This window comes from Pelecanus crispus, chromosome 1 (genome assembly GCF_030463565.1).
Source record: "Pelecanus crispus isolate bPelCri1 chromosome 1, bPelCri1.pri, whole genome shotgun sequence".
NCBI classification, from domain to species: Eukaryota; Metazoa; Chordata; class Aves; order Pelecaniformes; family Pelecanidae; genus Pelecanus; species Pelecanus crispus.
In genome coordinates this window covers 106,337,736-106,352,226 of record NC_134643.1, presented here as the reverse complement: position 1 = coordinate 106,352,226, position 14,491 = coordinate 106,337,736, and the positions used below count along the sequence as shown (strand labels likewise).

The following is a 14,491-nucleotide window of genomic DNA, read 5'->3' as shown; positions in this document are numbered from 1 at the left end:
AGTAAGAGGTCATCCTCCTAGAAAACCAGTAAGAAAAACGCTTCTGCTTCGCAGATGGCCAATAGTTCCAGCTATATACAGGAAATCTGGCCTTTACTAGGAATGTATTTGAATACAACACCATCTAAATTAAACAGGAATGGAAAAATAATGCAAAAAGTATATGCAACATTATTATCATAAAGTTCAGACTTACTACATAATGCATTAAAAATAAAACAAATTGGTTTTAGTTGAGCAGTTTAGAGACTACTTCTATTGCTTTACTATTACAGGCTACTATTTAAGTATATAGCTGTTCTGTACTGAACCATTCAAATATGTTTATAATCCTCCTTCATTATATCTGCTTTCCTACAAGGGTTTTGTTGATTTTTTTAATTTACAGCAAATTATATCTCATTCTTTAGCCTATGAATGCTTTAAATCTGTGACTGCACAGTGGCAAGCACAAATAGGCCCAAATATGTTTGCGATACCCAAACAAGGAAGGAAGAAAACACAACGGTGTATTTTGCCAATGGCTATGCTCTGTGGAATCTGTAATTAGGTGTTTCACACAAAACCAAATGAGAAATAATCAGGATACTGCCCAAATGTATGTACAAAAAAAAATGAAGATGACAAACAATGTATTTTCTTCACAGTGCCTGGCACATTTTGTGAATTTAACCATTTCAGATGGAACACGTTCTGGTAACCCTGCATCCATCCAATAGATACTCAAATTCCCAGCACAGTCACAGCTAATTCTGTGGCCAGGGTTTTCAGGTTAGATATGCAGACAAATTAAGATTTTTGCCATTTTAACAGGAAACATGGGCGAAAACAAAAACTCAGGCATGCACCAAACTACTCAGGCATTGGCAGTCTCAGGGACATACAGTTTCCAAGAAAATGTTTTATGTTCTAAGAGATGCTCCTAAAAGAAACATGGAAACTTGAGTCCTATAGGCAGGTCATCTCATAGGAGCAACAGCAATTCCTCTAGAAAAGCTTTACTAGACATTTAACTAGAACAAGGATATACCTAATTGTTTAATCCCTGCAGATGGAAATTAATCTCAAAAAATATCCCTCAACTTACCTTTTTCCTCATATAACATGTCTTGATCATCAAAAAGGCAACATGGCATTACAGAGCGTGGTGTCTGATTATGCCCAAATTACAGCTCAAATACGTGATTTCAAATATTTTGCTTAATGTCAGCTCTGTAAATTTCCCATATTGTGTGAAAATCTGATTAGCTTCCTTCTTTCTCCTCCATCCCTGTTAAATGCTCTGACAGCCAAATCCCTACCTTCTATTAAACTTGTTATTAAAACCACAGCCTCTGTGACACCTCTGAAATCCTGCTGGTGAGCTTTCATAGATGTAACTACGTATCTTTATTGCAGTTGAACTGCTGTAATAGAGGGAAGAAATCAGACTTTTGGATGTATTTTTTTCTGAAAAACATCCTCAGTTCCTAGCTAAAAATTTCTTCTTGCTACTTCTGCAACACCTATCCACACGGATGCAATTCTCCATCCCACAGACTGTTCAGAGCTATTTGCTTGGAATAGAAGTGAAACACTTTCAGATACGAATCTTTTTGCGGTATTGACATTTTTTCCTGTTGACTTTCACACAACTTTAATTTTCAATATGTTTTCTGGGTCTGGCTGGGATAGAGTTAATTTTCTTCACAGCTGTCTGTACGGTGCTGTGTTTTAGACTAGTGACCAAAACAGTGCTGATACCACATCAGTGTTTTAGCTGTTGCTGAAAAGTGCTTGCACAGCATCACGTTCTCCTCTGTTTCTCACTTTGCCCTCTCAAGGTGTAGGCTAAGGCTGGACAAGAGGTGGGGAGGGGACACAGGCGGGACAGCTGACACAAACTGACCAAAAGGCTATTCCATCCCATACAATGTCACGCTCAGCAATAAAGCTGAGGGAGGAGGAGGTGGTAGTTTTTTCAAGGTAGCCATTGCTTGGAGCCCGGCTGGCCATCGGTCTGCTGGTGGGAGGTAGTGCGTAATTGCCTTTGCATCACTTTCCCCCTGCCCCCCCCCCGCCTTACTAAACTGTCTTTATCTTGACCCACAAGCTTTTGCCCTTCCAATTCTCCCTCCCATCCCGCTGGGCGGGAATGAGCAAGCAACTGGACGGAAGCTTAGCTGTTGGCTGGGGCAAACCCACCACAATATGCCATTAAAGAAGCAGAGGATGTTTTTGACCTATGATGCCTTGTTCACCGAGTCACAGTTCTCCAACCGCAGAGAAGACTAGGAACTGATAAATACAATTAGATTTCTTAATTCTGGTTTTAAATGCCCTAGAGAATCTTATTCACCCCACAAAGCCTGACTTTAAGCTATGTTTATAAAGATGGTTTAGTGAACATAACATGCTGTGACCTTTTTCAGCCGTTAGATTGGGTATCATGTGATGCATGATTACAGTATTCAAGCACAGATTACAGAGACTAGGAAGTATTATCATATATCATACAGTCATATAGCATCATAAATATCATATATCAAAAATGAAACACTGAAGGTTTTTTTTTAATCAGACTTTTCAAAGTTAAGCTGTTTGGTAAATATTTAGAACACAAAAGTCACACAGGATGATATAAATATTTTGTTCAGGAACACTCACTGGAGGATGATGTATATTTACATATCCAGGAGTGGGAATACCACTTTTACCAAATAGGTAGATTACTATGTGGTATAAAACTGCAGTTCTAGAAGACAATTACGAGTCACAGTGAGAATCAACCGAACATGAGCTCCCAATATTATTACGGTAGTGAGGAAGCCTAGTGGGATCTCTTTGATGTTTAAACAGGAAAATAATAAAGAAAAGTGGCACGATGATTTGTAACTGTAGAAAATAATGAAACTGACTGTAAATACTACATACTTGTGTCCATATTTTCAAGAAAGAAGAGCCACACAATGATTTGAACTTCACAGAAGTAGGAGGAGGAGCAATGAAGGACTTTATCAATTTGGATACAGTATGAAGCTGAGAAGGAAGACTCTGACAGTAGGAGCCCTTTTTTAAACAGTGATCTAATTAATGGAACAAATTACCATGGGAAACGATGGTTTCTTGATGTCTATTAAAAAGATATACTTCAGTGAAATACTTGTTACTGAGTAAATGCAATGGCGAGGCTTGAAATCTTACAGCCTCTGACATAAGGGCGATCTGATGAATTGTTCCTTGTGGTCAAAAAGAATTTAAGTATCTATTGAGTTCTAATAGTTACAGTATTAAAAGTGAAGATTAGAAGTACTGATGATATTGTAATTCACACTGCTACCTGAAATGTTCAAATCACAGGCATCCATAAAATCAGTACTGTAGTAGCCATGTGGATATGCAAATTTGTATGTTTACAAATACACATAACTTATCTGGTTTCTATTTCATAGACAAATCCAAATGACTGGGAACTACAGTTAGGAGAATGTGCATGTCTTTCATGCTATAATCTGTACTATTTATTTGTTGTTATCTTTTGTAAAATGTAGTTCTCTCGGAGATAACAAAATAATATGAAATGCAGAACTAAACTGTGGACACTGAGTATCACCGTATCTACCATACCCTCCCTATCTTTTTCTTATGATGCCATACTGCTACCTGAGCATGTTTAATGCACTAACCTCACTTTCTGTTTGTGTATTAGTGATTTCACTATGCGCATCTTAGTCTTATATCTCAGATACTTATGTTTTACTTGCTTATCTTGCTATCTTTTACCACTTCAACATTACTTGCCCTGTTCTCTCTTATTTAGCATTTCCCCACCTTATATTCCTTCTTACTATATTTTGTGTGTTGTGCCTAAAGCTGAACCCGATACTTGTATTATCATTTCACACAGTAAAGTCATACTGCCTTTCTTTCTTCGTTCTTTAAGTCAAGTTTCTTAGCTAACTTCTTACACTGTTTTCTACTCTTCATGCATCCAATGACTTTGTACTGGAGAGTGCTACTTTTTTTGCTAATTGCTTTGTTTATTGATAGTTTTAATAAAGGAATGGGCCTAAGCTTCTCTCTTTGGAAGTGTTTTGTTTTTATGTGACTTCAAAGGAAATGAGGAGAATTCTAAAACATAATCAATCCACTTAAGAAAATTAATAGTTAAAAATCTTAAGTGTTGTGTAAGAATGTTCCAAGACATATTGGCCCAATCACCTTCAGAGATGGCAAAAATGAAGGTGAAGATGGATGCAGCTACACTGAAAGAAATGTTTGCAGGTTCGCCCTGGAAAACCTCAGTGTCATCTCTGATTACAACTTTAAAAAGATCAGTAAATGAGCACTGGTGACAAACTGTACTAAGCCATTCAAAAATGCGTTACCATAAACTATAGAAATGTCTTCTAATTAGGTAAGAGGAGCTAAAAAGTGAATTGTTGACTGATGTATACACTGTAAAACAATTATTTTAACAGAGAGGGTAAGGAAAAAAAAATCAGTACTTGGACAAGTTCAGTCTCAACAAATTCGTAACAGAAAAAAAACCCCTACAACTGCGTATTGGTGAGAGTTATTAAAAATTGTAAAAGATACTCCAAAGAAAGAAGACATTTAAAATAGAACTACTTCTGTGGATAAATCAATAGCAGAATTACCAATAGACAAGGAAGCTGTTCAAATAACTGCAGAAACTGGGATTAAAATAGTTTCATCACTCACACAGCTATCAAATAATTCAGAGGACTTCTAGAGGACCTCTGCTGAGGCTATACATTTTGCCCACCATGACAAGTCAAGGTAGCTTGTACAAGCCCCTTCCACATGTAAATAATTTCTCACAGCCTTGTGTTATGAGTCACCTTGCCCTTCTATTAAGCTAATTTTAAAATGCTTTTGGAGTTTATGAAGTGGCTACACACAAGTTAAAATTTAGATTAATGTTAGAAACAGAATATTTTTTCATGATTAATTTTCTTCTTCAAGTAAGAACGCTTTATTCTAAATTAAGAGTTGCAAAGTAGATTCACCTCATCCAAAATAAGGCATTGTTAGAGTTAAGTAGGAGTACTTATGGTAGAAGTTTATCAGGAATAGACAGGCCCTTATGACAATAGTCTCCAAACCACAGCTCATGAGCAAACTTTGCTCACAAAATTGTGTTACATTGCTTAATGCAATGGGAAACAAATAATAATTAAAAAAAAAAAAAATTACACAGAAGTCAGAAGGAAAAAACCCAACAACCGGAGTTGCCCAAGATACATTGTTTTATTAGTACTTCCTTTCCTCCCTAATTTTCAAAACCTTATATTCACCACTTAAACAGTGCTTATCCCCCTAGAAAAAAAGTGCCCTTCTAACAGTCACAGCAGCACAGGCTGTAGTGAGAAAACCTGAGAAAAAAAAATAACCCTGTCCCCAAGGTCAGAGAACTGACTTCAGCTGGAACCCTGGATAATGGTTCACATGAATTCAACTGGCCTGCCCACTAGCTCACATCCACATCCTGTTTTGAAACCTATGAAGGGTTTCCTTCCCATTTTTTGCATCAATCCAGAAAAACCTGTTCTACATTTTCAAGGTTATGGAGTGGCAGTTTGTTGAGTAAATATCTACTTTCATTCCATAGCACATGCTTTTTCATAAATCAATCAGTCATTTTGAACTATAGCCCAAAGAACAGAGGAAGTATCAGATGTGTCCATTATTAAAGTAGAAATTTTAGACAGCTCATAACTGAGAAGCTAAATTGGAACTCAATCAACAAAAGCTGATTCTATTGACCTCAAAGATATTAATGTTTTACACTGCATTTTTGTAGCTCTAAGCACTTAATTTATTACCTGTTCAAAATACAAGGAAAAAATCTGACACGCAAATAAAGAAAACACATTTGTAAGGAAAACTATTGTATTCTCATGCTTCAGGAAGGTTGTACAAATAACTGGGAAGAAAATGAAAAACTAAAATCACATATTTTATTACCAAGGAATGGATAACACAGTTGTGCATGACTCATCTTTGCAGCTAAATGATGGGATTGCATACAAATGCCACATACAAAACTACTGTGTTGTATCTTTACTTGCTTGGGTAGGTACCTCTAGAGGTTACCAAACTGCTGAAAGCTTGCAAACATTACATTATGAATCCACTATAAAAAAAAGTCTGGGAGGTAAAGGTTAAGGTTCTGCAAATTCCAAAAGAATACCTCCTAATTTTTTTCTCATACTTCACCCTAGCCTGTTAGTTTAAAATCCCTGAGGCATAATCAATATCACCCAAATCCCAAGCATTAAGATTTCAGTTGCTATTTAATTTAATGGAAACATTCTTTGTGACTGAGTATGCCAGTAAATTAATGACTTCTGTTAATGTCACAGTCTCAAGAAAACCTATCATCCCATCCTCCTAACCTTGAAAATGTTTGTCAGAGCAGTAACCATATGTCAATGACATTTTTCTTACACACATAAATACCACACACACACTTATTTTTAAAAAAAAAAAAGATTGATTAAAGTAACATGTAAGGTTTACACAGTATCTGAACAAAAATGTCCATCAAAACCACAAACAAACCAAAACCTATCACTCTCCTCCAGGAAAAGGGAAAATGCTGATGTGCCCATCATGGGACAAAATAGGTTCTTATTTCTGCAGTGACAATCTCAATCATATCAATAATTATGCCATATTCTGAATTATATTAGGACAGATAAGTAACTCAGATTAGATGGCACTGTGGGCATAAAACATCATCTCTGATGTTTGTGCAAGATCTATAAAGACAACAGTTTTACTGTTCTTTACTAAATCAGTAAGTATAATAGGAGCTATTAGCTGACCCCAAAAGCACTATTTTGCCTTACATTTTAAAAAGAATCAAGTAATAATTAACATGAACATGGGCCTTTTGTTTCAGAGATTGCATACAGAAGTGACATGAAGAAGCACACAGATGTCACATTCTGTTAATTAGATGAGCATTTGTAAGCTCAATTTTCTTCTTACCTTTGTGTAAGATACAGGATTCCACAATAACTTAAATAGAAACTGTTTAGAAATACATTGCAGTTCAGTTTTTAACTTTAGTGTCTTTAATATTTTATAAGCCAAAGTAATGTAACTTTTCATATTTTAATAACTTTATTCAATTTTTCAGTATGATCATATATCTAAACTGAAATGTACACTTTGTACAAGTTTGTCAGAATGACACTAATTCTGAAAAACCAGCAAACATCGATTTTAATCAGCAGTTCTGCTGATTAAAAACTCTCAGTGAGTGAGAGAAATAACTCTCATTTCATAGAAGTCATTTGTCTCCACTATTTATTTTGAGTGTTTTGTTTGTTCCTTTCTGCACCATTTCAGGGGTGCAGCGTTGCCACTAGGTGCTACTGCTCACAGCAGCCTTTCCTGGAATGTTGACCTAAGGCATTCTCCTTCATTCCACTGTGAGAAATGGAGGACCTTGTTTGTAAGCATATCCAGTCATCTCCTGTTGTATGTGACCAATATCTTACCGCCTCTTTCTTAAATGGATCATGCTTCTCCAAATCATGTATTCTCACCTGTACAACTTCCCCAAAAGTTTGTTCAAAAACTTCTTTGTTGTAGTGCACATGAATCTTGATCCCATTTACAGCTTAGATTAATTCATCAACAGTTTAGACTTATTTTCTTCCTGAGTTAACAGTACATGCACACTTCTCTTAACTACCTCTCCATACTTAATTTATCCAGTTCCTCTCACAGTTTTCACTCCAGCCTCTTCTGCCTATTTTATGTCCGAGGAAGCCTTACTCTGTATGTTTTCCTCATGCTACAAACCTCTTTTCTCCCACATATTTACTCTAGCTACTTCTTTTAAAACCCAAATTGTACTTATTTGGGAGATTCTCTAATAATTGAATCCCAGGTACTGACTCAAATGTGAACTCCTTGTATTCTAGTAAGTGCTGCCAATTCTTAAAGCACAGCAAAGGTCTTAAGACACCTGAAAACATCAATATGCTGCAAAACTAATGTTAAGGGTATGTATGACCAACCAAAATAGATATGTTGTAATAGCTACATTTTAAATCAACTTTGAGTGCAGGGGTTTTTTGTGCTTGTATATTGTGGAGTAACTAAAGCTGTTAAGAATTTACAGAATAACTGAAATTATATCTTGTGTGCTTTCCAAATATCAGCCTCCCTGTTCAATTCAACGGAGCTCATCACAAAGCTAGGGCAAAAAATTCCTCACTGTATTTTCTCATCATAGTGTATGACAGTATTTGCTTTGTCTAGGATTTCTGAAGGAAATAAAACTTCCAGAATTATAACTCGGATTGCATGAGACTGCATACAAAATGTAAAACACCAAAGTATCTGTAAGAGACTGAAATCATGTCTAGGAATACAAAGAATTGGAAAATCCTGAAAAAGAGTAATCCATAAAGTTGAAAATAGGCTGAGATTAAGAAATGTCACATTGCTTGAAATCCCTGAGGGAAGAGACACAAAAGGCATTTTATAAAAATGGGTTATTAAGGTGCTGAGGATAGACAATTTCTACTTCCTTCTGGAACAGATCACAAGAAATAAAATAACTAAAAATGAAACAAGATCTTTCACTCAGAAAAACAGCATTTTCTGAGCACATTTCAGAGAAGCAAATAATTATATGCCTCATACACAAGAATTAAGAGATAATGCCAGCTAATATAAAAGTAAGTGATATACAGTGTACAGTGACATCAGAACTAGAAGCTGATACAGTAGGTGTTAAATGCTCCAGGATACTGTATCTTAATTAAAAAGTTCAACTACAAATGCCTCTGATATTCTGTTACGTGCATTAGCTGAGTGGAAAGACAAGATGGGTTTGGAAGTGTAGCCACTGGCCAAGCACTGATGGCTGAACTTCAAAGAGAAAAAACGCTCCTCTTCCCCGTGCTCACCTGGCCACACCATCTCCAAGTATACCACAAAACTCTAACACTGGGGCCTCGCACACAATGTCAAGTGACTCCTGGCAATCTGTACTAACACTACGGTGAACCCATGTAAGACATTAAACTGGCATAGCGAACTTTAATTTAGAAGGGTCAGTGCAGGGAAAAAAAATGAAACAATTTAACAATTTTCTCTAACTGTTTAAACTGGTTTAATGACATTAACATATTCATAATGTTCTTCTGATTTAGCTAACCTGATACCATTTTACCAGATGCTAAAATCCATATTAATCATTAATCACTTAAACCATTAAAGTTTTGTTTCCAGTTATAAAATCAAAATTGATTTTTCCTTTTACGTCACAAAAAATGTAGTCATAACACATTCCTCCAAGCATAGGGATTTTTCATACGGAACTTTACGGTGTGTAACAGTTAGAATCAGATTTAAAGTAAGATAGATTCTTAACACTCAGAAAAGCAAGAGAATGGCATAATAGTGTGTACGCATGTCATTCTCGCGTCTGTTATTCCTACTTACAACACAGGCTGCTCCAGTCCTGAGAACAACTAAAACACAAGTCTATATTGCAAGAATATCCACGCAGTTATAACAGCCTTTCACTTCCAGAGTGGCAGAATGCCAAAATCAAGACAATAAAACCAAAATGGTGAGTGACTTACCCCATTTAAAGGGAACGTTTTCCATCCTAGTTCTCCAAGGGCAGCTGTAGTATCAAGCAACACAACTGAAAATGGAAAAAGAAATGGTATGTTTGCGGTATTGCTTGGATTGGACATATCCAACATAGTAAAGCGTTAAACTGGTATGAATTGAACTAGTCATATTAGCCAGGTACATCTGCTTAAAGCTATTAAAGCAATTAAAATATTGGAGTATGAATAAAACCAGAATCTAAACATTTAGGCTTTCATGGCTTACATTCCATTATCAAATGTCTCAGAAGATACAACTCCTACAAAAGCTAAATCTTTTGCAGAAATCATCGCCAAAACACAATACACTACGAATGCTTAATCATTAAAAGGTGCCTGAATAAACATGCACATTTCTGCAATTCTTTGCCTGGAAATCTGGAAAGTCTGCACATGGACTTAAGCATTAAAGCTAACAAAATAAAGAAAAACAGAGTTTCAAAAGTAAGATGTTTTAAAAAAACCCATAAACTTCCCAGAAATAATGTTATACAATATACAAATTGTATAATTCAGGAAGAACACAGAAAGACTAACACTTTTAGAGTTGCTATTTTAGCTGGAATATCACAGTGCTGAGAGCTGCCACATACATTTTGCATCATTTCTGCCATAGTTGTTTTGGGTTTTTTAATATATGACAAGATGTGAATTATTGTACTCATATATTACAAAATGTTTCTGCATTATTTTAATATCTTAAATTACATTAGCTTCATTTTTCTCTTCCTTTCACTAATAATGCAAAAATCATACAGAACACAGCCCATAGTGATAAGGAAGCTAACTGTAAACTAAATACTTACTACATGAGACATTGTACCTACATGTACTACTGCCCTCTAATGGAATTGTTTAATCTGACCCTCTAATTTAAGAAATGTAAAATAGGATTTAAACATAAAACTAAGCATTCTATAGGGCAGTTTATTTTCATTATCAAGCTACTGTGTTTTGAATGCTCCTTAACAGCCCACAAATTCGAGTTCTTCTTTGGGTGGTCAAATGATGGAGAAAAATGAAGGTGTTAGTTTGGGACATGACATTACTGTGCATACATTTGGGGGTTTAATGCTGTTGTGCACTATCTTCCACCTCTTATCTGTCCAAACAATCAACATACAGCTATCTGTAACGTGTTTCTATAAAGCAGTATAGCAGCAGCAGCAGAAACCAGGTCATATTTTTTTGCCTTATGGAGAAGGCACATTGGCATGTAAACTGCGTGAACTAGCCAACTTATCAGAGGCAACTTGACCTAGCATCTTCCTTTGTCTTTTGTATTAGTGACAATTAGAGTTCCTCTATATTTGAATGTATGTTGACTTTTAACACAAAACTTAAATAGTCTTATCAGCAAATTTACAGTCAGGTAACAAGCTCAACATTAACCAAATAAAAGTTTAATGATTTATTTGAAGAAACTAATGACATTTTTAAAAGGATATTCAACAAAGGGGAGTATTCTGCTCTCCACTTCTTCACCACTTCACCAGTTTATGAAGCTTTGTGAATAAATTGAAAATAAATTAAACATTTTTTTAAAGCCCTATTTTACTTCCAAAAAATGGAATCACTATCCCCACTGAGACTATTGGTGCCTTCTGCTTACTTACAAAGCTGTGATTTACAGCTGTCATAGTATTTTCTATTTGCATCAGGTTACCACAGTCTTGTTGAAGAGTCAGAAAAGTGTTTTCCCATTTGGCCTGTGATACAGCAGTTTCTTATGTAAAGTTACAATGTACTGAGGATCTGTCATCTCCAAAAATATTAAACCACTGGGTTTAGAGACGTCCTTTTCATAGAGAAGACCAAATGCTCAGCTGGCTTTTGAGAATATTTCAGTTCATCTTAGGAGTTTGTTTTCTTCTCTCCATCTCTCCTCCCCTCCTCTCTCCACCCAGCGAACATGGACTATCTGTAAACACACTTGGTTTTCAGCTGAGGTTATATCTTGCTACTTACCAAGTGCCATTCTGATGATATTTTAATTCTTTAATACAGAATTAAATAAATAATCAAATTAAAAACACTATATGGTACTGCTAAACCTAAGGATCTGCAGGCAGAAATTAACTGCTTCTACAAACAATGCTGCGGCTTGAAGTGCCATTTCAGTTTTACAGTGTTTGCGGCAGCAGGACTATGATTATTCATCCAGGTATTCAAAACTAATACTTCCAAGGAACAAGCCCCAAAATACAGGAAGCAAAACTAATTCATTTCTTCAGTGGAGCCTGAATTAATTAATTCCTTGCCCAAATTAATCAAGTACTACTTGAAAGCTCAAAGCTGTACATTACAAAAATTAAAAACTAGAGTAAATTCATCACTGAAAGTGTGCTAGCTTTAAATTTAGTTGAACCATGATCTAACAATATTTCTTAGATACAATTACCAAGTTATCCTTATCAAATAACTGAGTTTTGTTAAAATATGGGGTTTTATACATTTTACATATCAAGCATCTTGTATGCTCACATACGCTCACCTTTATCCACAAAATCTGTTAGAACCTCAAACTGGAGAATTCAAACAACCAAACAACTACTAACCAGAATTAGAATGCTATCACCTTCAGAGTCGGAAATGAAAATCGTAAAAACTAAAAGACTGTCTTTCCACCAGTACTTGTATAGACATAAAATGATTATCAATCAAAAATGTGCAAATACTGGCATATCAAGTAAACATCATGTTTATGGCAAAGAAATACAAACTCCAGTAAAGCGGTGAAGTCAACAGAGCCGGCTATACAAATGAGGACACCGATAAAGTAATAAAATCCTCACACACTTCAGTGATTTGGAGAGATCTACATGATAGACTTCAGTGTGGGACAGAGATACCCAAGCTATCTTTAAATGAGGTAATTAAGAAGCAGTCTAGCCCCAGAAGCACAGACCTGATGGCAGACAAATTTGCACTGCCAAGAAGCTTCCAACTTGCAGCTCCTTGGCAGAACATTCACTCTGCCAAAAAAATCCAGACTCAGAGGAATGCCTGCATGTATACATGTGAATTACATACAGGAATGAATGTTTCTCCTCTGACTGCAGAACAGTGAAAGTTTCTAAAGAACTGGAAATTCACATGCAAAGGGACTAAAAAGAGATGGTGGACACTCCTGCACCTCGGTCAGGGGAACCCCAATATCAGTACAGGTTGGGGGATGAAGAGATTGAGAGCAGCCCTGCGGAGAAGGACCTGGGGGTACTGGCGGATGAAAAGCTGGACATGAGCCGGCAATGTGCGCTTGCAGCCCAGAAAGCCAACTGCATCCTGGGCTGCATCAAAAGAAGCGTGGCCAGCAGGTCGAGGGAGGTGATTCTGCCCCTCTACTCTGCTCTGGTGAGACCCCACCTGGAGCACTGCATCCAGCTCTGGGACCCTCAGCACAAGAAGGACATGGAGCTGTTGGGGTGGGTCCACAGGAGGGACACAAAAATGATCCGAGGGCTGGAGCACCTCTCCTGCGAGGCCAGGCTGAGAGAGTTGGGGTTGTTCAGCCTGGAGAAGAGAAGGCTGCGGGGAGACCTTACTGTGGCCTTTCACTGCTTAAAGACAGCCTATAGGAAGGATGGGGAGAATCTTTTTAGCATGGCCTGTTGTGACAGGACAAGGAATAATGGATTTAAACTAAAGAAGAATGGATTTAGACTGGATACAAGGAAGAAATTTTTTACAATGAGGGTGGTGAAGTACTGGAACAGGTTGCCCAGAGAGGTGGTAGAGGCCCCATCCCTGGCAACATTCCAGGTCAGGTTGGACGGGGCTCTGAGCACCCTGATCTGGTTAAAGCTGTCCCTGCTCACTGCAGGGGGGTTGGGCTGGATGACCTCTAAAGGTCCCTTCCAACCCAAAGCATTCTATGGTTCGATGACATTACATGTATGATGCTTAAAACGAGAGAAAAATCCCTAAAAAGTTAATGGAACCAGGAAGCTATATTTAGTGACCCTTGTCCCTATGTTTACTTATTTATACTCCTTTATATGCCATAAAAAGCCCCATTCCTTTTAAATGAGACTTCGTGCAAAGTGGCCATTATGGACAAGCCATTAACTGCCAGGATAAGCAAAAGTGTGTGTCTGAACTACTGCAGTTAATATTTATGAAAAAGCTATAAATAAGTAGGATGCAACTAGAGCAATGTTACTGACATTTCTGACATCCAACCTCCGCTTGTAGCAGCCAGTTTTTTGAGGTGATGTAGAGTGTGAAACTTCCAGAGTGAACAAGAGTGAAAGAGTGTGGATCTGCCATGACAAAGTCATGTCACAATCCAAAATGAACTCAAACATCCTTTAAAGAAATTTCTTTGGATAAAAAGAACTTAGATTTAGCACTTGCATGTCCTTCCTTAAGTAACTGAGGTAGGGTTATTGTCACTTGCCCAACAATAATATACAGACTTAAACATACAGCTGTAAACCTATTGTTTTAGTTAACTGCACAGTTCATACTTAGAATTTAAAAGTACTTAGCTTTGTTTTCCAGTACATACTTTAACAGATATTACATTATTATAACTCATTATGCCATATTGAGCCCAGTTTTCTTTTTTTTGGACATACCTTACACTGCTATTATTAGACTTTACAATTGAAATTAATCTTTTCAGAGGTTTTGCCCGGTCCTGAGGGAACTGTTTTATTTAAAATTGTGATGAGCAAGACTCCAAGGGCTGACAGTGTGGAATTTTAATTCTAATTCCAAAATACTTTTCTGAAGATGAACTCTAAAATCTTGTCTGTACAACCAATGAAAAAGCCTTCCAAACATTCTGTTCACCAGTTTCTTTTCTCCTGTATTTACACATCTCCAGACAGTCCTAA

General features: G+C 36.7%; 1 protein-coding gene across 3 annotated transcripts in view; it reads right to left on the bottom strand.

Annotated features, from left to right (window-relative positions):
* The window catches only part of EPHA6 (EPH receptor A6), a 536,584-nt gene that overhangs the window by 481,077 nt on the left and 41,016 nt on the right, over positions 1 to 14,491 (bottom strand). For 2 of the 3 annotated variants that reach the window (XM_075709685.1, XM_075709691.1), the window contains exon 2: positions 9,618 to 9,682. In XM_075709685.1, coding sequence (XP_075565800.1) covers positions 9,618 to 9,682 — 65 coding nt within the window. Of the gene's footprint in view, positions 1 to 9,617; positions 9,683 to 14,491 lie in introns of those variants that run through there. The other variant, XM_075709700.1, reaches the window with a different exon arrangement.